This window comes from Chrysochloris asiatica, unplaced genomic scaffold (genome assembly GCF_000296735.1).
Source record: "Chrysochloris asiatica unplaced genomic scaffold, ChrAsi1.0 scaffold00087, whole genome shotgun sequence".
NCBI classification, from domain to species: Eukaryota; Metazoa; Chordata; class Mammalia; order Afrosoricida; family Chrysochloridae; genus Chrysochloris; species Chrysochloris asiatica.
In genome coordinates this window covers 11,167,568-11,194,320 of record NW_006408605.1, presented here as the reverse complement: position 1 = coordinate 11,194,320, position 26,753 = coordinate 11,167,568, and the positions used below count along the sequence as shown (strand labels likewise).

Genomic DNA, 26,753 nt, shown 5'->3' with positions numbered 1-26,753 from the left:
AAAAAAAAAAAAAAAAAAAAGCACACAGAATGGGGAAAATCTTTTGCAACAACATATCAGACAAAGGACTGATCTCTAAAATGTATAGAAATTACAACGTATCTACAAGAAAAAGACAAATTACCCAAAAAATGAGCACAGGACATGAACAGACACTTCACCAAGGAAGACATTCAGGCAGCCAACAAACATATGAAGAAATGCTCACAATCATTAGCCATTGGTTGGTTTGTTGTGTGCCATGGAGTGTTGGTTCTGACTCACAGAGACCCTGTACAGGGTTTCCGATGCTGTAAATCTTTACGGAAGCAGAAAGCCTCATCCTTTTCCTGTGGAACAGATGGCAGTTTTGAACTGCTGACCTTAAGGTTTGCAGCCTGATTCATAACCACTACACTACCAGAGCTCGCTGAATATCAAAACAACAATGAGATATCATCTCACACCAGCAATAACAGTGAAGTTCAAAAAAGCTGAGGACAATAAATGCTGGCAAGGATGTGGAGAGACTGGGACTCTCTTACATTGTTGATGGGAATGTAAAATGGCTCAACCACTCTGGAAAACGGTATGGTGCTTCCTCAGAAAGCTGGAAATAGAAACACCTTATATCCAACAATTCCTCTATTTGGTATATATCCATAAGAAATACGAGCCAGACCACACCAATGTTTATCACAGCACTATTAACAATAGTAAAAAGAAGGGGTCAGCCTAAGTGCCCATCAATGGAAGAATGGATAAACAAACTTTGGTACATATGCACAATGGAATATTATGCTACCTTTAAGAATACCAATGAAGCTGTAAACCACTGCATAGCATGGATGAACCTTGAGGACATTTATGCTGAGTGAAATTAGTCAGTTATAAAAGGACAAATATTGCACAAGACTGTTATTGTAAAAGCTTAGGAAAAGATATTGGTTACCAGGGAAGGCAGGAAGGGAGGGGGAGGTAGAGCACAGGTTAGGGGATAGACACATCACAGTTTGGGTGTTGGGGAGGGCAATACACAAGAAGAGGGAGGAGGATGGAAGAACAAGGTAGATAGGGGAACACTTAGGTAAGTTTACATGGGCTAAATGGACAGAGGTAAATAGTGATGTATGCTCAACTTGAAACAACAGGGATCTGTGATATAGGGATCAAGGCATAGTCTGAATGGGTAAAAGAGGGGAAATAATGTTAAGATGCTTAACTGTCTTATGGATATTGGTTTCCCTTGCTTACTATTGTAAAACAGACACTTGAGTGGGATAGAAAGGAATAATGGGAAACATTATTACAGAAAGCTTATAAGTCTATCTTCAGTCTATAACTGACTGGAATACCTAAAGGGGGTTCTAGAACTTACCCAGTGAAATAGACTTCCTGAGGAGCCTTTATATTGTAAAGAACCTTAAGTGGAATTCTGAGCCCCATTCAGAACCTTCTAAGGTGGGACATTCCCACTTGAAAGGACAAGCAGACCAGCCAGGAGTGGCTACAAGAACAGAAGATACACCCAGAATGAAAGACCAGCATGAAAAGCAAGCTGTTTGCCAGGGAGCCAACAAGGCAAGCACTCAAGTCCCTTCAGGACAAACCTCCTTCCAAGACTGAAACTCAAAGGGAACACAAAAGCAGGCATGTAAACTAGCTGGTGACTGTGTTGGTCTACATGTGAATGGAAGTGGGGGAAGGGTAGTAATTAAGATATCGGCTGAGTTCGACCATATTACAGAGACTCCTGTCGACCTTGAGATAAGAGAGAGAAAAGGAAGGGCTGGTTGGTCCAAAGATGGGGAAACTTGGGAACTCCTGAGCCCATTGACACAGAAGGCTAGAGCTGAGAATGAAGCATCCAGCTGATATGAAGTGGGGGGAGACACACAAGAATGCCCAAACTTGCAGATAGTACCCAACTGACCTAGCTTCAAAGGCTTGATGATCAGAACTCAACTAGAGGAAGACAAAGAAATTTGTAAAGGAAATAAGGATAAATTACTACAATTTTATGAACTTGACCTATATTTACGGCTGTAGTAGCTCAAAACACCAACCAAGAGGGAAGGAATCTTCACATCAAGGATCAAGCCTATTTCCTCAGTATACATGGTTGATAGGGACAGGCAACTTAGACACTAGCTACCTAAAATGGGGGATGGGGGGATAAAAGCATGAAGTGGCTGGCTTACCAGTTTTCAAGAGGAACTTGAGGTTCAGAGTGTGTGGGAGAAAGTCGAATCCCCACTGAATAATTTTCATCTTGTCTAGATGGGTCTGGTGAAAGGAAATGGGGATAGGATTCTTTTGATTCAATAGTGAGTAATTGTTATCATGACTACCAGTGATTGTCACAACTGTACAGGTAGAAGCTGTGTAACATAAAGGGAGGAGTAGTTAATCTTACATTATAGGAACAGAGGACCCTAAGACTATCAAGAGAGAAGAATATGAGTGGAATATGGGACCCTAACCAGAGAAGCCACAACACCAGAGATGGAGCCAGAAGTGATAGCATGGAGAAATAGAGCAGTTGAGGACGCTAGACTCATGGAAAGAGAAAGGCTGTGTGCTGGCAGCCAGAAGGCTTGTTTGCAGAATGTGCCCTTTGATTGTTTAAATGATTATATATTCTTGAGCATTTCTGTGTACATAAACAACAACAACAACAAAAAAAAAAAAACCACAGAGGAAATACTGTTAAATGATGATGCATGGAGAGGATTGTAATCATTGCAATGAAGCAAAACACGATAGGATGAGTGCAAAACTGATCTTATCACACATAAACTATCACCCAATTCACAGTAAAATCTTCAAAAAAAAAACAAAACAAAAAAACGGGTCATCTTGCTTTCCAGAACTTAAGCAAGAATGGAGGAACCCTAGCTGCTTACCTGGTGTTGCACTGGATACTGTTGGCCACTGTTGATCAGGCCCTCCTGGACCAGCCCGTAGAACACCAGCCTCCTCCAGATGCACAGAACTGAGTAAACATATAGACCCAAATAACATTTATATTATAAATGCCTTTTCAATTCTCCTTCCACCCTCAGAAATTACATCTATGGATGCAAAGTTGTAGCTACCACACTCTGCTCATGTTTGAATGAAAGCAATTACTGCTGAGCAGCCACCTTGCAAACACTGCAATAATGCTGACTTATAGACTGCTATACTATCCAGGCAATAAACATGTTTTATCATTATGGAAATTTAGCAGGAAGTCCATCGGAGAGCTAATGACATATTAACACCTTAATGCTGAGCAGGCAAGGAGCTCAAAACTCCAAGCCTCTCTTAGCAGGTTCTCTTGTGCCTGAATTCTCTACAACAAAGAGGAAAATACACTAAAACTAATTTTTTGCTAAGTGTAGTGTTATTCCAGATTGGCTGCCCAATTAACTCTTAACCTTATTTTCTGTTTTAATCTTTCTATATATTTTACGCACAGACAATTGGAGGGGTGAGAGGTCTGTAAGTTCAATATTCTCTCACTCATTGACTTAAAACAATGTATGCAGTGGAAATACATTTATTAAACTCTGCCCTGTCACTATTCTTCACTTTATCTATGCCCTAGCATCTACTCCTTTTGTCCAAATATTAATATCCTTCAAGTGTTCTTGAATCCTACCAACAAATAATATAGGTTCAATTAGATTCATTCAAAAGATACAAACATCCTGGCATCTGTTCAGCTTAAAAAAGCAGATTTTTCAAAGGACATCTACATGACTGGAAAGGCCAAGAAGCCAAGCATATGCATGGAAAATAAAATTGTTATTTAAGCCACAATTCTAATGCATGTTCAATGCACTACATTGTGAGGCAAATACAGCACTGTAATATTCAATTTTTATCTCATTTTCATTCTATTTAAATCTTATAACATTTTACATTAACTGTAACCTGAATAGGACCACATTTAGCTTTTTTTTTTTATTAGGAAGTGGTATACTTTGGTATTTGAAATATGTCATATCTCCTATCTTAAATACAGTTTTCAGGGTATTTTTCATAGCTTTGATACTTGCCAGCGAACAACTTTACAAACTTCACCTGGGAGAGAAAGAATTAATATTTTAAACCATGCTTTTACGTATTGAACAGTCTCACCAATAGCTCAGATGCAGATAAAAGCATAAAATTATTTAATAACAAATATAAAGAATCCCTTCTGATACTTAATATTCTGATGTCTACATGAGTATTTCTGGCCTAAAATTATGATCCAGGTTCCAATATGACATATCACTAGCGCCAATGAACTGTCTTTAGCCCTTTATTATTGCTTCTGATTCAGGAATAGCACCCGATGTAATGATTTCTATTCCATTTGTAATTCTTACGAGTGTATTGATTTATTGTGGTTACGAATTGGGCTGCAAACCTTAAGGTTTGCAGTTCGAAACTACCAGTCACTCCGTGGGAGAAAGATGAGGTTTTCTGCTCCCGTAAAGATTTACAGCCTTGGAAACCCTGTACAGGGTCACTATGGGTCGAAACCGACTCGGCACATAACAACAACAACAACAACAATATTTTTAATAGGATAAACTAATTTTTCATCAACTCAACACATACTTTGTAAACTCTCTCTATAGAAACTAATTTAGATTTGGTGAAGATCTACTTAACCACGGCCCAGATGTTTTGTGGAGTTTACATTGTAAGTTTAGTACTTATTTTTAATGAAATTCTTTTGAAAATAATGCTAACAGCTTTTTGGTCCTCCCTATTTGGTTTTCAAAGATAATTACAAATAGTGATTCTTTTATTTAGTCCCATGTCATGGATATAATATCAGTTCTGGATATAATGGTAATTCATCCATTACTTCCAGAAAGATAAATTAGAGAAAGCAAAATTATATATTTGCTTTTGCTCTAGGTTAAGATACATTTCAGCTCTCGGTACTCAATAATGACCACTCACATGACACATCCTTTGAAGAGCCCATGTCATTTATAGATATAAGACAGCAATGAGCTGGCAACAAAAATCAAATGCTTACCAAGTGCTGGACAAGAATAATAGCCAGTTGTTGTGTATAATAGAATTTAATAATCAATGAGTGATAGAAATCCAAGGTATGACAGAAATCCAAGGTAGGCAATATAAGTATATACATTGTTATACAGTTATTGTTGCTGTTACGTGCCATGAAGTCATTTCCGACTCATAGCGATCCTGTATAGGGTTCCAGAGGAGAGGCTGGTGAATTTAAGTCTATGCCCTTGCTGTTCAAACTGATCTTGCAGTCCAGCATTAAACCACAGTATATACCCCAAGTCTAAAATATCAATAGTAATTGACATTTTTGAGACACAGAAAGTATAGGCAGAGAAAGGAAAAAGGAAGTAGGATTCACTTCCTGGTAGAAATTTTGATGAGACAAAGTTCATAGCAGCCCGTCTCTGTGATTTTTCAGGTATTGTTCATTGCCAACACTTGATAAACATTTGGCACTGACCTCTTACAATATTTCAAATAGAAAGACGTGAAAATAATTGCATTCCCCTGACAATGTGTCTAAATCTTCTTAGTCTTGACAGCTGCTTCCTGTCTATGGAGGCATATTTTTATCTGAACCACACAGAGCTAATGCTACTTCTGACTAAGAGAAAGGAAGAAGTACATACCTGTGCATTCCTGCTCTCAGGGAGGCAGAATAACGCCAATCAGGGTTGGGCTGTCGGGGCTGTAAAAAACAAATGGAGTTTTCTGTTAATATAGCCAAACATAATATTCTCTCAGTGATGCTGCTAGTTCATTAGCTTTTTCCTTATATATTTCCACATATCTAAAAAAAGTTTTGGCAGAGCAACCCTGTATAGGGTTTCCAAGGAGCAGCTGGTGGATATGAACTGTCAGCCTTGTGGTTTGAAGACCAATGCTGATTCTACAGCACCACACCAGGAGTCCATATACAGTACTTTGTTGTTCAGTGCCATAAAGTTGTTTCTGAGTCAAAGCAAGCCTGCAAGGGTTTCCAAGGAGTGGCTGGTGAGTTTGAAAAGCCAACCTTGCAGTTCAAACCAACCTTGCAGTCCAGGGCATTAACCCACAGCACCACACCAGGACTCCATATAGTACTTGGTGGTGGTGGTTATGTGCCGTGGAGTCAGTTCCAATTCATAGCGACCCTGTACAGTACTTAGGAGAAACTAAATTAGCTAATCAGGCTCCTTGCATAGAGTAAGTATCATGGCAACCCAGGTTTTGCCCGGAACTATGCAAAAACTAGTTTCTTAAGACACTAGGGGAAGAGCAGTCTGTTTTGAAAACAGGAAAAGCTTCCTTTGCTCTTGCCCTCAAATGTCCCATTAAGGGAACATTTCCAATTATATTCCAGTTAAAACAGGACACACAACTATATAAATTCTGTTGGGTTGGCGGGACTGCAGAGGACTGTAATCTGCTGCACACTTTGCAGACTGCAGCATGTTTGACCCAGAATGGATATGCCCAGTCATAACACTAGCAACTGATAACATCCTCTTCTGCTGATTAAAGACAAATACTAAGGAGAGGAAAACAAACCAACACAGAGTTTGACCTTGTTATTGCTACATAATTCATTTCATAAAACTGTACTTGTTCCCTGCTCCTCCCTGAGTGCTTTGCCTCCTCACTCCATTATTGTTCAATAAGCTCTAAGAGTAGCTGAAACCCAAAAGGAACCTGTCTCATTCTTCACCATCTGTGCATTGGGAAGATCTGTCTACAAATCGTTAATCTAAAATGGAGAGGACAAAGAGGACATTATGGGCATCTCAGCTGTTCCTCAGAAATCCTATACAGGACCACTATGAGTCAGAATCGAATTGACAACACTTAACAACAACAGCAAACTGTTTAGGAGTCTTGGAGTGTCACAAACAGGTAAGCACTGGGCTACTAACAAAAACAATGGCAAGTCAAACCACCCAGCGGTACCCTGGAAAAGCAATGTGTTCCAAAAGGTTGCAACCATGAAAGCCCTATTGAGCAGTTCTATTCTGAAACATATGGGTTCACCATGACTCAGAATCAACTCTACAGCAACCAGTGGGGTTTTGTTTTTGTTTTTTTCAAAAGACTATTAGGAGAATTATGTTGTTGTTATTGTTGTTGTTGTTAAGTGCCGTTGAGTAGGTTCCAACCCATAGCGACCCTAAACAGGATTTCCGAGGCTGTAAATCTTTACGGGTGCAGAAAGCCTCATCTTAGGCTGGGTAAAAACTACTCTGCAATTACTGGGAACCAAATCTATCACCATCACAAACTTGTATTGATTAGCAAAAATTTTATTCTGAAAAACCTGTTATAGATATCCCTCTAGAGGTATTTTTATGGGCAGAGATCCTGTTATGGAACTATAGGATAAGCAATGGACTGCTAACCACAAGACTGGTTGTTCAAGCCTATCAGTCGCTCCTCAGAAATCCTGTACAAGGGTCACCATGAGTAAGAACTGACTCAATGGCACTTAACCATAACAACAAAAAACATTACTGAATATACTTGGGTCTGTTTAAGTGAAAAGATGGGAAAGGAGGTTTACTTTGTCTCTAGATTATCATTAGCATATTTGGTAGACACAAAGCCATGATAAAACCAATAAACCATTTCAAAATATCAATAATTCTTGTTCCTATTACTCTTATAGTTCATTTTAAAATGCAAAGTATTGTTTAAACACATACCTGGGAGAATTTCATAAACACATGAGGAAGTAGTCAGCATCCTGCTTCCAGACAGATTATAGAATTGCTAAATGATATTCAAAGGAACCCTGATGGCACAGTGTTTAAGCACTCTGCTACAAATGGAATGATGGTGGTTTGAACCCACCAGCCATACCACAGGAGAAAATGTGGCAGTGTGCTTTCATAAAGATTTACAATCTTGGAAACCCTATGGGATGTTCTACTCTGTCCTATAGGGTTTGGTTTGGTTTAAACAGTATTCAGAGATTAAGCCAAAGTCAAGGACCAGGAAAAGCTACAACTGTTGTTGTTGTTGTTAAGTGCTGTCAAGTCAGTTCCGACCCATAGTGACCCTGTACAGGGTTTCTGAGGGTGTAAATCTTTACGGGAGTAGAAAGCCTCATCTTTCTCCTGCAGAGCGGCTGGTAGTTTCGAACCGCTGACCTTAAGGTTTGCAGCCCGATTCGTAACCACTACACTGTAGGATGGTTTATTTCAAATGTTCCTTCTCCCAACTCTATTCACTCTCTCTGCACTGGCAAGATATAAATATACAAGCTGCTTCATCTTTGGTTTTCAAATTCTGACTAACTGCTATAAGTAAGAGGGCTTCAAAATATCGTGGAAAATATAATTATCTTTCAATTTCATGTATCCATGAAATTTGGAAGCCCCCTCATATATTTCATATGAGGTAGCACAGAGAACCCTCTAGATAGGGCTCCCATTTCTACCAGTGGTGTAAATGGGAACAAAAAAAGAAAGTATTTGTAAATCATTTTGAAAATATAATGGAAATACTTTTTTTTTAATCCTCATTATCATCCTCTCTCTCCTTACCATCAGCCGTACTAATGTCAGCTTGTCAGCTGTGAAACCTTCCCTCCAGAAAGACTTTGACATCTGTTGAGTAAATGTTGCCAATTTTTCTAAGATTGGATAACATTCATGATGAAAATTGCTGAAACTTGATCTTTGAAATGAAATCACCAACCTCATTTTGCTGAAAGACATAATTCTAACAAGACTGACCAGGAAACTCAGCTCACTGAACAATCTCACTTCCTTAATGATTACACTGTATTTATCTTGCTGTCTTTTCTATAACAGTCCATCAGCAACATGATGTTTCCCTGACTCATTGGCTGGAATCATTGTTATGTGAGGTTTTATGATAATAAGATCATGCTGGGAAAAGGTAAGGAAGAAAGTATTATTTTGTAAATCTCTGCTCAATACTATTGTTGTTAATACCAAAGAGCCAGTTCTGACTCAGTGACCCTGTATAGGGTTTCCGAGGAGCAGTTGGTGGGTTTGAACTGCCAACCTTGTGGTTTACAGTCCAGTGCAGATCCTATAACTGCCATTACTGAACACTTTGCACAAGACTTTGTAGAAGAATCTTCATCAAAAGGGAAAATTTTCAGAACAAAATTTCAAATTCTCATGGAATGGAGACTTCCTGGAGCCATGAAAGTTGAATGAACCCTTAAAACTATTGACCCAAATCAATATTAAATCAAAAATATTACCTGAAGTCTTCTTAAAAACAAACAATAGTTTGGTTTTAACTAGTAAAAAAATGTCTGTTTTGAGCATTATGCTCTTTTAAGAACTTTCTACAGTTTGCAATAATAACTATACAGTTCACAATGGGAGAACAGTGGCTCTGTAGGAAAAGCACTGGATTGAAAACCACAAAGTTGGTGATTTGAGCCCACTAGCTGCTCCACTGGAGAAAGAAGAGGCTTTCTGCTCAATACTAAACAATGGTTTAGTACCCCCAAAGATTTACAGCCTCAGAAAACCTATATTGTTGTTGTTGAGTTGGTTCTGACTCATAGTGACCCTGTACAGCAGGAGGTGAGGAAGTTTTTTTTCTGCCAAAGTTTATAACATCATTTGTGGGCCATACAAAATTACCAACTTAAAAATTAGCCTGCTCCCTTCCAAGACTGAAATTCAAAGGGAATACACAAGCAGGCATGTAATCTTGCTGGTGACCATGTTGGTCTACTGATAAGTAGAAGTGGGGGATAAACAGCAATGAAGTTGTGAGCTAAGTCTGACAACGTTCAATAGACTCCTGTCAACCTGGATCGCGACCTGGGTGGCTAGCAGTATAGTGAGACCTGGGGACTTCTGAGCCCATGGACAGGGACATAGTCACAGAGGACTAGAGTGGTGAGTGAAGCAAACAGCTGATGTGAAGTGAGGGGTGATGCACAAGAATGCCCATACTTGCAGATACTACCCATTTGACCTAGCTTCAATGGCTGGATGATTAGAACTCGACTAGAGGAATAAAGAAGAGGAAAAAAAGTGTAATCTGCTACAATCTGATGAACTTAACCTATACTTATGGATGTAGTTGCTTAAAAGAGGGAACAAATCTTTACAGCAAGGATCATTCCCACCCCCTTGATACAGAGGGTTGACAGGGATGGGCAACTTAGACATCTACCCAAAGTGTGTGTGGGGGGTGGGGGTGGGGGAACGGACAACAAAGGCATGAAGTGACTGGCTAACAAGTTTTCAAGAGGGAGCTTTAGTTTCAGAAGGTGCGGGGAAGGTAGAATCTCCACTGAGTGATTTCCAACCTGTCTAGATGGGACTGGTGAAAGGAAATGGGGTAAGACTCTTGTGGTTCAATAGTGAATAATTGCTATCAGGACTGACTGTGGATGTTGCAAATGTAAAGGTAGATGTTTTGTAACAAAAGGAAGGGATTGTTAGATGTTGCAGCCCAGGAGTGGAGGGCCCTGGGACCATCAAGAAGAGCAGAGAATGGAACCCTATCTAGAGAAGCAGTGACACCAGAAATGGAGGCACAGACAATGATGGGGAGAGATGGAGTGGCTGGAGACTCTAGACTCAAGGAAGGAGAGGGGCTGTGTGCTGGTGGCTAGGGGGTTGGGGGTGCTGGTGTGCAGGGTATATATACCTTTGGGTATTTGAATGGTTATATATTCCTGAGTGCTTCGGTGTACACACCAAAATACAAACAAACAGAGGGACTGGAAACATGCTGTTGAATGATGATGCATGGAGGAGATTGAAATCATTGCAATGAAACGAAATACAATAGAATGAATGTAAAGCTGATGCTCTCCCATGTAAACTATCACTCAATTCACAATAAAAACTCATATTTAAAAAAAATTAGCCTGTTATATTTGGTCAAACATTTAACTAACTCACCCCTAATATGGGTCAGAACTGACTCAACAGCACTTAACAACAATACGATGGCTGAATTCCTGGTATGGCAATGTAAGAGAAGCACTTGACCACAAGGTTGGGTTAAACTGCAAAGTTGGACGTTCAAACCTACTAGCCACTCCTTGGAAACCCTACACAGGGTCACTGAGTCAGAACCAACTTGACAACTCTTAACAACAACAATGTAATGGCTGGAACTGCGGTTGCCTTGGCAGGGCCAGACCAGATGATTTTGCAGGCCTTATACACCCCGTGGAGTCCTAGTGTGGCGCTGTGGGCTAATGCGTCAGACAGCAAAGTCATTTGAACTGCAAGGTCGGTGGTTCAAGCTCACCAGCTGCTCCTTGGAAACACTATACAGGGTTGCTATGAATCAGAATTGACCCGACGGTACTTAATAACAGCAACATATGCCTCATGGAATGGATGATCCCTACCCCTGCTGTATAGGGTTTCTCAGGAGTGGCTAGTGAGTTTGAACCACTTACCTGGAGGTTCAAACAGACTGCAGTACAGTGCTAATCTACAATACCACACTAGGACTCCCAGAAACCCTATACAGGGTCTATATTAAGTTGGAACTGGCATGATGGCACTTAACAACAACAGTTTACAACAACAACTCGGAAAATTAGATAGGAACCTTAGAGGGCAGTGAACTGATGTCAATTGAGTAGGAGCAACTCAGAAAAGGATGGTGAAAATGGGTAGAATGTAACTGGAAGAAAGTAATCAGTGTCACTAAATGGTACGTGTAGAAACTGAAGAATTGGTGCAGGTTTTTCTGTGTAAATATTCTCAACACCAAAAATATATTCACTTATTTTTAAAAGACTCTATGGCATTCATTCAGAATCCTGATATGGTGCTGTAGGATAAGCACTTGACCACAAGGTTGATTTGAAATGTAAGGTTGGCGCTTCAAACTCACCAGTTGCTCCTTGGAAACCCAATAGAAGGTTGCTATTAGTAGAAACCAACTACATGGTACGTAAGAACAACAACAGTGGCATTCATAAACTTACACGACTGCTCATAAAAAGCATTGAGACTATTGTAACATCTCTTTTTGATTCCTAACAGACTTTTTTTTTTTTTTTTTTAAATACCTTGTGTCGAGGGCTGACTTTCAATAGATGGCAGCCCTAACAGACTTTTAAAAGTTTTTTCACACAATATTTTGTGAAGATGAGCAATGGACTGTAAGGTCAATTTGAACCACAAGATGGTTGTTCAAACCCACCAGCCACTCCTCGGAAACCTTATGCAGGGTAGCTATGAGTCAGAACTGACTAGATGGCACTTAACACCAACAAGATAAATTGGTAGACAGAATCCTTTGATGACCTCCCAAGGTCCCCAAACCTTGGTGTACATACTCTGCATAATCTATAAGGCTGTGAATATGATGATTTTACTTCCATCAGAAGGTGATTTCATTCGGCACAGTCAACTTTAACAAAAGGAGATCATCCAGGTGGGACTGACTTAATCACATGAGTCCTTTACATATGAGTCTAGAGGCCAGAGAAATATGCCACAAAGATTCAAAGCACAAGAGGGATTCTGTGCAAGAGAAAATTCTCTGTTGGCAGCTCTGAAGATGGAGGGGGCCAGAGAGCAAGGATCTGAGAGCAACCTCTAGATGTTGAGAGTGATCCCCAGGGAACTGAATTCTACCAACAACTTGAATTACTTGGAAACAGATATTTTCCCAGAGCCTCCAGAAGAGAACTCAGCCTAGGTGACATATTGATTTCAGACTTGTGAAAACCTGAGCAGAGAATCCAGCCACATGGTGCAGAACTGTTGTTGTTGTTGTTAAGTGCCATCGAGTTGGTTCCGATCCATAGCGACCCTGTACAGGGTTTCCAAGGGTATAAATCTTTATGGGAGTAGAAAGCCTCATCTTTCTCCCGCAGAGCAGCTGGTAGTTTCGAACCGCTGACCTTAAGGTTCGCAGCCCAATTCGTAACCACTACGCTACCAGAGCTCCTTATGGTGCAGAACTATGAGCCACTAAATGGGTGCTGTTTTTGCCCACTAATCTGTGGCAATTTGTTATACATCAATATAAGTTGAACACACGAAGGAATAACACATTTTAAATAATCATTGTTTTGCTACCTATAAATCTTCTGGTGAATACAAGTGAAGAAATAATAAATATGAGAATTCTAGGTAGAATATGGCCCTCTAAAAAGAACCATTTACAATCTTAATTCACAGAGCAGGAACGTAAAATAAACAATTTTAACACATACCTAATGGGTTTCAGTATAACAGAAATGCAAGGCTTGCTTAATGCTGGATGCAGAGCCTGCTAGCACAGCAATTAACTCTCTTACTCACAGTTTCACTTCCCTGGAGTCTCAAGTCCTGACCCTGCAAAGCCAGAAAGGAACTGATGCTGCTTGTGTGCTAAGAAACAACCATGTCTCTTCACCTTTGCAATGTCACAGATTTCTTTGTAAATCCCCACTAAACTAGGCTAAACTGCTTTCTGGGCATAGTGACTGCAATTTTTCCTCAAACATTTGCAAGCTGACATCATTCTGACCCCTCACCGAGAGCAAAAATTGGTAACTGACCAAGGCAAATATCCATAACTGACTCTGCTACTCTGTCAAGCAGACAGCATGCCAATAGGCAATTTATAATATGCCAGGCTATGTCCCTGCAGAGTGTTCTGAGTTAGACCAGATGCCCATGTGACAGCTCACTCCTGGGTCAGAGGAAAGGGTAGGCCAATGACATGCAAGCTACAATAAATTGATTTCTTCATTAATCAGAATATGTTCAAGAAAAGAGACATGAAAAAGCTCAACTATAAATCCATCTGGCACAGCAAGTCTGTAGGAAAGGGGAGGAAGTAGGTAATTTGAAGAAACTATTATATTATAAACCAAAGAAAATAAGCTTTTTCTCAGAAGAACAGTTTTATAACCAACATGGAAATGGCAAGGCAAAACAGCCCACCCAGTCAAAAGTAACCATGAAAGAACAAAACACAAAAAAGGGAATTTATAGATATAAGTAATTTGCCTTACTCTGACCATTGTGCACTTTTATAAATCCATCTCCATGCCACTTTACATTGAGTGTAATGGATCCCAGGATAGAATCACTAGATAAAAGTTAGTCCTAGAAGAAATAAAGTAACACTGAAAGAAGAGTTAACTCTTTCAGGTCACTACAACTGCAAGTAGGTTGAATGTGTACACACTGAGGCAGAAATAACAGATTTGGTGAATGCAAATTGTTTTAGAATTAGAATGCAAGCTTAACTGTTCTTTGGTACTCTTTTGAAAAGTCTACTTGTCCGCCAACTAGTCCCTGAGGCAGCTGACAAGTCTGTTCATTATAAAGTAAGGACCACAAATGCACAGAATTCACCTTGAGACTTAGTTGTTTTTCATGGAAACTAAATGTGCTGACCACATTCAATAATAGAGTTTTATAAATATAAAAAGAGAATATCTGCCACATAGTTAAGTAAAAACAAAAACCTTACTGCACAAGTGGCTCATGAAATTAGTTCACTGGAGATAAAATCCATCAAAAGATGTTGTTAACACAGATGTTGTTAGCTGGTGTTAACTGCTTATGTTTAATAAGCAAAAAGAGAGAAAATCAGTGAAAGAACAGAGATAAAAGATCTTAACAGGTTTTTTTTCCAAAGTAAAACAAGCAAATTCAGAAACTATATTAGCTTAGAAGTAACTTTTTATTCAATGATTCTCCCATTTGCATTCTTCTATGCAAAACTGACTCGATGGCACATAACAACAACAACATGCAAAACCAACCAAACCCACTGCCATCAATTCTGACTCATAGTGACCTGATAGAACAGAGTAGTTCCATAGAGTTTCTAATGCTGTAAATCTTTACAGAGGTACACTGCCACATCTTTCTCCTATGGGGTGACTGGGGAATTTGAACCAGTAATCATTCAGTTAGTAGTCAAGCAGTTAATCACTGTATCACCAGGGTTCCTTCTATGAAAGGACTTGCTCTTTTTCCAAAAGTAATTAATACACATTATTAGATGAACTAGTGGTAGCCCACATGCCTGAGTATCTCATATCAAAAAAAAGTACAAACATTAGGATTTCTGCCTCCTGGTGTGGTACTGTAGGATAAGCTGGACTGATAATCACAGGTTAGTGGTTCAAACCCACAAGTCACTCCTTGGAAACCCAATGCAGGGTCGCTAAGAGTCAGAACCGGCTTAACAACAATATACTACTATAAAAGCAGTCTTTGGAGTCCAACAGACAAGATTTAAAATACCACTGACAGTATTGACTACATATGTTACTTAACCTCTCTGAGCTTGTCTCCTCATTTGCCAGATGTCACTCAATGTTTAACGTATGACTTAAAAGTGATGAAATAAGACAAATATTGCTAAGCATAGCATCATGTATATAGCAGAAGTGCCAGTGGGTACAAATTCCCTTATTCTTGCTTTCTAATCCCATCTGATTTAAATATGGGCACATGGCATTAAATGTACCCTAAGACTCTGCTGCCATCTTCAATGACAAGGTAGGGTGAAAACAAAGCCTAACATGGCATCCAACAGGTTGATCTAGCAAAGATGACTTTCAGAACTGAGTGATTTTTGAGCCAATTTTGCCATGCTACAACAATCTGACTCTCTCTCTTCCTATAACTGCAATCATTTCAGCAGCTGAAGATCTTGGGGCTGTTCACTGAATTTCCAAAATCATCTGCAGAAATCTGCCCTTCTTAAAATTATGTACTCCTGGCAAAATTCCACAAAAGCATACACTTTCTGACATAATTTTCTCCCTAGAGTAACGGTTTTTGTACCAAAGTACATGTTAACATATGGGTCAGTGTAAGACAAGAATAGCTCATGTATCAAATTGTCCCAAGCTTTGACCCAAGAGAGTAAGGGCAAAAGCATGATTATTCTGAGTTTACCATTCATGGCTGATGGAAAAGCTGAGCCTTGCCTGGCCTGTTCTCTATGCCTCTTCCCCACCTGCAACCCATCCCAGTCCCAAAAGGCTTTACAGGAATTTGTTAAGCAAATGTCTACAGCCCCAACATTTAAAGCTAAGTCTTTTTACATGCTTCCAAAAGCTATGATCTAAAGATTTCTGGAAATGCTTTCATCTCCCCTCACCTCCCCCCACCCCTGTTTTTCTTAATATGAAATCTATCACCTGTGACTACTCATCATTGACTAACAGCTGGCTCTTCTGATCTACCTGCAACGTACATGGAAGATTCTTCCTTTTACCCACCTCCAGTTTTAATTTACTTTCCTCAAGAGATCATGAACTTATGGTGTGAAAATATATGTATGAAAAAAAAAAGTGTCAGTGAAAATATATCACAAAAAGCATAGGAGGGACAAATATCATTAGCTAATTTTGTAGTAGCTCTAAAAGTCCTAGCTATGAAGTAGTTGTTTAGTGAGACAATAATTCATCATTATTACTGGGACAAATGTTTGGCTTATGAAATCCAACTTTAAAGTAAAACAAAGCGTATCTGTATTATTTCAAGCATGCATACAGAGATTAACACCACACATGGCACACACATAGGCACTTCCCTTCATGACCATATACACTTACTTGTACATGAATACACATTCATGTACTTTATAATACTTTGCATACATTCTTCATAATAATGAGCAAACTGGCCTTATGCCACTTACAACTCAAAAGCAGGGCATATACTAACATCCATCTTCATGTACAGTAAGCCATCTATATGCCAAGTCCTTTGTAGCCATTGCAAATCAAATTACAGATCCAGAAAATGGCAATGCTTGGGAAGTAGCGTCATTTAACTTAAGGACATAAGAGACTTGAGGAGGATACTTTTCATTTCACCAAAACCACGGAATTGTCAACAGGAAATCAAATGATTATAGACTGAATTTAAAATGCATGGAGGGAAATCCTCTTAGAATGAATTCAGAGTCTGCCAAGAAAAGTGACTAGTGAGAGAGTTCTTTTTTCTCATCTTCCTCCTCAACTTGTCCTGGCCTTCACTGTCCCCTCAATCCCTTTTCCATTCATTCTAATACGTCCCTGTCCCAGCCAGACAAACTGACACTTAATTTCTCTGCTTTACCGTCATTCATTTCCTCTAACAGGAGCCTCCTCCTAAAGAAGAGTCATCACACTATACAGCCACAGCAAACTTTGGCTTTGAGTTGAGCTCCAAATCCTATGGCTTTACCACCTGTGACACAAATTTCCAAAGATTCTATCACATAGTTCAGAACAGTTACTGGAAATATCAACTGGATAATATTCAGTGTGGATGGGTCCAAGGTAGAGAGGGACACCATATAGATAGGTGAGCATAACAGTTCCTAGAGACCTCAAAACTTTAAAAACATGAAACAAAACACAAAAACCACTCCTACATGATCCTCGGAAACCCTAAACAGGATGGGTATGAGTTAGAACTAACTTGACGGCACTTAACAACAACAACAGGATTTCAAAAGAAAACTTTCCCTCTGGATGATACAGCAGACATCTTTTCTCCTGGTGTAGTGCTGTGGGTTAATGTGCCAGACTGTATAGCCATTTGAACTTCAAGCTCACCAGCTGCTCCTCGGAAACCCTATACAGGGTCGCTATGGGTTGGAACTGACTTGATGGCACTTAACAACAACAACACTCATAATATTACACTGTAAAACATAATACTTATTCTTAGGTTTGTTTTATTTCTCTACAGAGCTGTGTTTTAACATCAAATACTTAAAACTAATCCCAATGTTTCAAACGATTTTATAGACAAGTCCTCATATCTGGAAAAAAATGGAAGGTAAGATAATTTTCTAGTGCCATTATTCTGGAAAGAAAACACAGCAGATCATGACCAAATTATAGGTACGATTTATATATACTCAGTTTACCTGACAACCCCTGTCACTGTTAACAACTCAATAAAGATAATCCCCATGATACTGGGGGGATGTGAAAAATACATGACTGTGGGGAAAACCCCTTCCCTTTCACAGCCTACCTCATTCTGAGAAACAGCCTCATTTTTTAGAATAATCAGGTTCCCGGAACTCTGCCCACTTTGACCTGTGAGATGCCTGCTGTCAGTCACTGCTGCTTGGGCCCCCCCAGGGCCTGGCCCTGTCTGGGCCCCTGTGTTGTAAAACATGAAAGTATCACTCCCTGAGCCTGCTGTCAGACAAGCCTTGTAGCAGTAGGTCTTGGTGAGGGAGCCATTCCCTCGCACTTCAATGAAGTGTGGCTGCACTTTGAGGCCATGTGGTATTCTGGCATCAATATTGTTGTTGGCCTGTTTGTACAGCTCTGCAGGACACTGCTCCCTTACGCCACAGAAACCTCCACAGCATGTAGTGCCATATGCAGTGTAGCGGTAGCACTTGATGATGCTCAAAACAATGATTGTCAAAAGAAATATAAAAGACACTGTGCTTAATGCTATTATAAGATAAAGTGTAAGTTCTGAGTAGGTTCGAAGGCTCTTAACATGCCTCTGGGTGTCAGGGATGATTCTGGAAACCCTATCCACCACAGCTACTGTGATGGTCACAGACGCTGATAGTGATGGCTCTCCATTGTCTCGTACCACCACGGTCAGGTTGAAAGTGGCACCAGTTTCATCTCCCATCTTCCTGGTAGTCCTTATTTCTCCTGTGTGCTGTTCTACTTTAAAGAGGTCCAGGTCAGAGGTCTGGGCCAGGTGGTAAAAAAGCCAAGCATTTTGCCCAGAATCTGAATCCATGGCTATGACTTTGGTGACCAGATAGCCAGCAGGGGCAGTTCGAGGCACCATCTCAATGGCTGCTGATGAATTGGTTGAGGTAGGGTACAGGATGTGAGGAGCATGATCATTCATGTCCACCACATACACATTGGCGGTCACAGTGCTGCTCAGTGGTGGCCTCCCCTTGTCCTGGGCCTCCACAGTCACATAGAATTCCCGGAATTTCTCATAGTCAAAGGAGTTGACAGCATACAGGCTGCCACTAGCACTATTAATGGAGACATAGGAGGTAACTGGCAGCCCTTGAATCTCCCTCTCCAAGAGGGAGTAAGTCACCTCTGCATTTTCCTTCTCATCTGGGTCTGTGGCTTGTACAGTGCAGAGCAACACCCCTGGCAAATTGTTCTCCTGGATATAGATGGAGTAGGAGTCCTTCAGGAAACTTGGTGCATTGTCATTGATGTCAGAGATCTCCACCTGCAGCGTCCGCTGGGATGTGAGATGTGGTATTCCCCCATCGGTGGCTGTCACTGTGATATTATAGACAGCCACCCGCTCTCGGTCCAATGGGCCACTCACAACCAGTGTGTAGGAGTTTCCAAAGCCATTCAACCGGAAAGGCAGTGTGGCTTCCAAGCTCAGGCTCACTTTCCTGTTAGGGCCTGAGTCTTGGTCACTGACACTGAGAAGGGCCACAACGGTGTTGGGTGCAGCATCCTCAGGCACGGGACTATACAGGTCTGAGAGCATCACCTCTGGTGTATTGTCGTTCACATCCACGATGTCCACCAGCACCTTGCAGTGGCCCGCCATGGGCACTGGACCCCGGTCAGTAGCCTGCACGTAGATCTGGTAGGAGGACGCCTCCTCATAATCCAGGGCTCCACTTACCCGCACTTCCCCCGTGTTGGCATCGATGCTGAAGAGCTGCCTCTCCCTGTCTGATGTGTAGCCACTCAAAGAGTACCTGAGCTGACCGTTGGATCCCTCATCCGGATCTGAGGCATTCAGTTTCACCACCAACGTGCCTGGGGGTGAATCCTCCCGCAGCTGGACACGGTAAGTGGACTGGTCGAAGGCAGGAGAGTTGTCGTTAGTGTCCAGGACATGCACAGAGATCTGTGCTATGCCCGAGCGGGCTGGGCTGCCCCCGTCCACAGCTGTGAGTACCAGGTGGTGCAAGGCGGTCTGCTCACGGTCTAGGCCCTTCCTCAGCACCAGTTCCAAAACCTTACTGTTCTCCTGCAGGGGTTTAAGGTCAAGCTCAAAGTGCTCGTTGGTGCTGAGCTCGTAGGTCTGCACCGAGTTGGCGCCCACGTCGGGGTCCTGCGCGCTCTCTATATGAAAGCGTGCTCCAGGTGCCACCGATTCGCTCACCTGAAGCTGATAGTCGGACCGCGGGAAGCGCGGCGAGTTGTCGTTGATGTCCAGTACCTCCACCTCAACTGCACTCACCGCCACGGGGCTGTGCGCCAGCACTTCCAAGCTAAGTAGGCAGCGAGGCCGTTGCTCACACAGCGCCTCCCGGTCAATGCGCTCGTTGACGAAGAGTGCTCCACTTGTGAGGTCCAGCTCTAGGTACCGCGGACTGGGCGCGGCCAGATGGTTGATGCGCAGGCAGCCGGGTCCCAAGCGCCGCAGCTCCAGTCCCAGTGCGTTGGCCACGTTACCCACCAGCGCACCTGGTGCCTGCTCCTCCGGCACCGAGTAGCGTAGCTGGGAAGCCACTGGCTCCAGCAGCAGCAGCCCGAGAAGCAGCAGCAGCCAGGACATGAGCCGCCGGAGTCGTGGATGCTCTGTCGCTCCAGGTCTGGTGGTCGTCTTCTCCATAGCCACTGGCCGCGTCGGAGGCAGCCAGGCAGGGCCGGAGGCAGCTGCTTACCCAGGCGTGCTCCACACCCGGCCCCGCCTCCGCCTCTGCTCGTGCAACCCTGCGCTGGCTCCCTACGGCTCACGCGCTAGCAAATGCCTGGAGCCGCTCCCCTTGTAGGCCCTCCCAAGGGCTGTAGGCCTCGCCGCCCCCGCTGACTCCCCATATCCCAACTCCTCCGCTTGCCTCTGAGTCGTTAAACCTGCTTTGCTTGCGGCGGCGGCTGCGGCTGCTTCTACTGCTGCTCCTGCTCCGGAGGGAAGGAAGAGGAAGCCAGACAGAGGGAGGAGTGCTCTGCAAGACAGGCTTCGATTCCGCACTGAGGTGGCAGACTCGGGCTGCTCAGCTAATTCACTCCAGCCTGGTCTCGATCACCCTGGACTCCGGATCCCAGCAGACCACGGGCACACGGCCACTCCCTTTATCCCTCCCCCACTGTTCTGCTCATCCAGTCTCCACCGTCTCTAGGCTGTCTATAGATGAGAAGACTACTCTGGGAAAAACAGTTAAATCACCAGGACTCAGCTATCAGCAACCCAAGAAAGGATTTCCAAGCGCAACTTAGGAAAACAAACAAACTAGGGGGGCCTTAGCTAATTATAAGCGTCCCCACATTCAAAGGAAATGAGCACAGATTTAGGCGTACTGGGGTTACCGGTGACCGGGATCGCAGATCTTTACCTGACCTTACATCTTCCCTGAATCACTCCTAAGCAAAGAAGAAAGTGTTCAACTCCTGGGGCAATGGGATGGTGAGGCGGTTGTTGGGGGCGGAGATGGGGGGTAGGGGGGTGGAGGGGAGAGACCCAGCCTAAAACTAGCATCCTGGGATTTAATACTCAGTTCTGCTCCCAGCCGAATGACCCTTATTTTCAGTGTGTGAAATAACCAATGCTGGCAAATAACCATTATTTTTGTGTTTATTTAAAAGATTGGTTCCATGAAGCTGCAAGCAAACCTCTTCCCTAACACAATTTTTATCACAGTGGGTAAAATCTGGTAAAATTTTAGAGATGTTTCCCTTAAGCTTTTCTTAATCTTACTTCAGATGCTTTTCATTTATCACCCAGAACATTTTCTTTGTTCATTCAAGAGTGATTTTCCTTTTTCCTTTTTTAATAGATGACTGTCTCCAAGAGGCTGCAAAGCCATTAAATCAAGAGTTGCTCTTGATTCCCCAAGCCAGGCTGGAATTCAGACTCCATTAATGATTTGCAGTAAAAGTTTGCTGTTATTAAAAAAAAAAAAAAAAAAAAAAACGTGGCAAACTGAAATTTATCTTATAATAGCCAACACTGTCAATGACTCTAACTTATCTTCTATAAATATAAGGCTTCTTTTGACCTCTACACCTTCCTTGCCCTAAGATTGCCCCTTGCAATGCTGCAGAGGTAAAACAAAAGACAGAAGGATCAGAGGAAGTCTTTCAGTGCTGTGTCATTGCCTCCGCTTCTCTGTTCTGTGCATTCACACTCTTCACAGGGCCTTTCATCTCTTCCACAAGATTTGAAAATCAACTTCCCCACAGCAAAAAGCACTGGCTAAAATCTCCATTCTCTTTCTCATTTCCCAGAAACTTCTCACTCCTAGATCTTCTTCAATGGGTCATTTTCCTAGCTATGTAACTGGAACAAAGCCAGAATGAAAACTGACATTTGGCATGCTTCCCTTCTTGAGAGGACAACTGAAGGGGACAAGAAAATGATTCTGATGCCGAGATTTCAAAGATGTGGACTGGCACATCCCTTCTATCTACCAAATGCATCACTGACAACGCACCATGATCTAACAATTTTTATGCCAGAGAAGCTCCCAGCTTCCTCCTATCACTGTTGCTTCTGATTTGTCCTCTTTGTTCCCTCAAGGGTGCAGAGTGGGAAGCAATTTCTATCACATTCTATTCCTGTCTCCTTTCTAAGGTCCCTGACTTCTCCCACTTCTGTCTGAGTCCTCTCAAAACATCCCTATAATACCTCTATCTCTACTGTAGTAATTTGATCTCAGAAAGTGCACAAATTGTAGGCCTGGTCTATGTCCTCACCCATTACTTATTTCTGAAAACAAATGGCTTATAAGTGAAATCAAGTTGTCAGAAAGAGTGACCTTTTCTTCCCTCATCTCCTTCCAGACCCTCACAGCTGCTGTCACTTCCGCTCATAGCTGCTGTCACTTCCACCCACAGCTCAGAAACCTGGTCACTGGGTAATGGCCTTGTACAGACTTATGCCCTCAAAAAGATCACAGGCACTTATGTAAGAGATTCAAGAGACAAAGGTTTGGTGATGTTTTTAATGGAAGCCCCCAAGTGTCACATCTAGGAAGAAAAAAAACAGAGTTCATCTTTCAGTAATTTCACCATGCTCTAGGAAGCGGTGATGGTGATAGTGGCTGTGTGCTGTGGAGTCAGTTCTAACTCATAGCAACCCTGTATATGGTTTCCTAGGCTGTAAATCTTTATGGGAGCATAAAGCCTTATCTTTCTCCTGTAGAGGTGGCTGGTAGATTTAAACTCCAAATCCACTACACTACAGGGCTCCTTTCCTCAAGGAAGTACACCTGTTAATTTTGATGTGTTTGGACTATAAGCCAACACAATCAGCCCAACTTTTCCAAATATGCTGTACTAAAGAGATGATCTACTCTGGATTTGGTAGTATGCTGATTCAGTACTGATTTAGTACCAATTAAGTACTGATTTAGTACCAATTGCTGGAATGTACTATGTCTACAAATATTAATGCCAATCTCTCAATCACACCACTAAACATTCTTTCTCTTGGACCTTCAAAAGCTCCCAACTAAAGAGCAGACTAGCACCGGGATCTAGGAACAAAGACTTTGGAGTCAGTCATGCCTCTGCTGATAACTAACTAAATGTGTGAACTTAGGTATGTTGTTTATCCTAGGTTTCAGTTTACTTATTTTAATTGGGGAAACAATATTAAATAAAACTCATAGGGTTATTGTTCTGATTATATTAGATAATGTACATAAGGCAATTTTTTCAAGGACTAACAAGTACGGAATTATTATTATTACTCTATGCAACAACTTATTATCATCAGACAACACCATGGCTGCCAGGGAGGAAGTCAATGATGATGAGAAAGATGAGTATGTGAAGCTTCCCAATTATTCCTTTCCCAATTATTTTTATAAATTATCCTTACTTTAAAAGCAAAAACCAGCCTCTTCTATATCAGCAATGAAAAGAGACTTCTGTCATCAAAATATTTTTAAAGGATTTGTTCCGTTGCAAGATAGTCACCATTTAAAGATACACGGTAATAAATAGCAACAGAATGTGGGGGGAAGTTCCCAAACATGCTATAATCTCCAGCACCTAGTATAGAGCTTGGCATAGAAATATACAATGTTTTGTTTTTTGTTTTTTAACAGTGCTCAGTTTACAACTTTGTGCAATTCTTTCATATAGAAATAGCTTCTTCTTTTCTTATTTCCTTTCCAAATTTTATATACTTTTCACAGTCCAGCTTTAAACCCACCTAATCCATGTCTGTCAGTTTGTAGTACTGTGGTGGCTTGTGAGTTATTGTGATTCTGGAAGCTATGCCACCGGTATTTAAAATACCAGCACGGTCACCCATGGTGGACAGGTTTTAGATGAGCTTCCAGATGAAGACAGACTAGGAAGGAGTGACGAGCTACTTCTGAATATTTAGTCACTGAAACCTTATGAAGAGCAGAGAAACACTGTCAGATAGAGTGCCGGAAAATGAGCCCTTCAAGTTGGAAGGCACTCAAAATGCGACTAGGGAAGAGCTGCCTCCACAAAGTAGAGTTGACCGTGATGATGCAAATGGAATAAAGCCCATGGGAGAAAAGCCCCACAGGACCTTCATTTGGTGATGGGCACGAGTCAAGATGAAGAGAAACAGCTGTAAACATCCATTAAAAATCAGAACATGGAATGTATGACATATGAATCTGGGAAAATTGGAAGTTGTCAAAAATGAAATGGAACACATAAACATTGATATCTTAGGCATTAGTAAGCTGAAATGGACTGGTATTGGCCATTTTGAATCTGATGACCACATGGTTTACTATGTCCGGAATGACAAATTGAAGAAGAATGGTGGTGCATTCATTGTCAAAAAGAACATCCCCTGATCAGTCATAGGGTATGATGCTGTCTGTGATAGGATAATATCCATGCACCTACAGGGAGGCCCAGTTAATACCACTATTATTCAAATTTACACACCAACGACTAAAGCCAGTGAGGATGAAATATAAGAGTTCTACCAACTTCTTCAATCTGAAATTGATCAAACATGCAACCAAAATGTATTGATCATTACTGGTGTTTGGAATGCAAATGTTGGGAGCAAAGAGGAAGGATCAGTAGTTGGAAAATATGGCCTTAGTGATAGAAATGTTGCTGGAGATTGCATGATAGAATTCTGCAAAAACAATTTGTTCATTTCAAATACATTCTTTTACAGCATAAGAAACGACTATACACATGAACCTCACCAGATGGAAGACGTAGAGATCAAATTGACTACATCTGCGGAAAGAGACAATGGAAAAGCTCCATATCATCAGTGAAAACAAGGTCAGGGGCACACTGTGGAACAGACCATCAATTACTCATATGCAAATTCAAACTGAAGCTGAAGAAAATGAAAACAAGTTCACGAGAGCCAAAATATGACTTTGAATATATCTCACCTGAATTTAGAGACCATCTGATAGATTTGATACATTAAACACTAAAGACCAAAGACCAGAAGAGTTGTGGAATGACATCGAGAACATCATACATGAAGAAAATAAAAAGTCATTAAGAAGACAAGAAAGAAGCAAAAGGTCAAAATGGATGTCAGAACAGACACTGAAACTTGCTCTCCAGCATAGAGGTACTAAAGCAAATGGAAGAAATGAGGCGGTCCAAGAGCTGAACAGAAAATGTCAAAGATCACTCAAGAAGATAAAGCCAAATATTACAACAAAATGTGCAAAGATCTGGAATCAGAAAACCAAAAAGGGAAAACACGCTCAGCATTTCTCAAGCTGGGGGAACTGAAAAAAAAATTCAAGCCTTGACTTTTGTTATTGAAAGATTCTCTGGGCAAATTGTTGAATGATACAGAAAGCATCAAGAGAAGATGGAAGGAATACACAGAGTCACTGTACCAAAAGGAAATGGTTACTGTTCAACCATTTCAAGAGGTACCATATGAACAAAAGCAAATGATACTCAGGGAGGAAGTCCAAAGTGCATTGAAGGAATTGGCAAAGAACAAGGCACCAGGAATTGATGGAATAAAAATGGAAAATCTTTCAAGAAAGTGAGGTGGCACAAGAGGCACTCACTAATCTCTGACAAGAAATTTGGAAGACAACTATCTGGCCGACTGATTGGATGAGGTCCGTATTTGTGCCCATTCCAAAGAGAAGTGACACAACGGAATGCGGAAATCATCAATCTCTTTGATATCCCATGTAAGTGAAGTTTTACTAAAGGTAATACAGAAATGGCTGCAAGCATACATTGACAGAGAACTTCCAAAGGTTCAAGCTGGATTCAGAAGAGGCCATGTAATGAGTGATATCATTGCTGATGTCTGATGGTTCTTGGCTGAAAGCAGAGAATATCAGAAAGATGTTTACCTGTGCTTTATTGACTACACAAAGGCTTTTGATTGTGTGGATCATGACAAGTTATGAACAACATTGCGAAATATGAGTATTCGGGAACACTTAATTGTGCTCATGAGGAATCTGTACATGGACCAAGAGGCAGTTGTTCAAACAGAACATGGAAACACCGAATGGTTTAAAATTAAGAAAGATGTGTGGCAAGGTTGTATTCTTTCACCATACTTATTCAACCTGTATGCTGAGCAAATAATCCAAGAAGCTGAGTTATATGAAGAAAAACGTGGCATCTGGATTGTAGGAAGACTTATTAACAACCTGTGATATGCAGATGATACAACATTGCTTGCTGAAAGTAAAGAGGACTTAAAATATTTACTGATGAAGATCAAAGAGCACAGCCTTTGGTATGGATTATATCTCAATGTAAAGAAAACAACAATCCTCATCACTGGACCAATAAACAACATTCTTATCAACAGAGAAAAGATTGAACTTCTCAAGGACTTCATTCTTCTTGGATCAACTATCAACACTCACAGAAACAGCAGCCAAGAACTCAAACGACGTATTGCATTGGACAAATCTGCTGCACA

At 41.3% G+C, this 26,753-nt stretch overlaps 1 protein-coding gene across 6 annotated transcripts in view; it reads right to left on the bottom strand.

Annotated features, from left to right (window-relative positions):
- PCDHAC2 (protocadherin alpha subfamily C, 2) overlaps positions 1–26,753 on the bottom strand; it is a 220,163-nt gene that overhangs the window by 83,387 nt on the left and 110,023 nt on the right. For 4 of the 6 annotated variants that reach the window (XM_006866178.1, XM_006866174.1, XM_006866176.1 and 1 more), the window contains exons 2-3: positions 5,634–5,692; positions 2,886–2,974 (exon numbers count right to left, since the gene is read on the bottom strand). In XM_006866178.1, coding sequence (XP_006866240.1) covers positions 2,886–2,974; positions 5,634–5,692 — 148 coding nt within the window. Of the gene's footprint in view, positions 1–2,885; positions 2,975–5,633; positions 5,693–17,939; positions 21,074–26,753 lie in introns of those variants that run through there. The other 2 variants (XM_006866175.1, XM_006866173.1) reach the window with 2 other exon arrangements.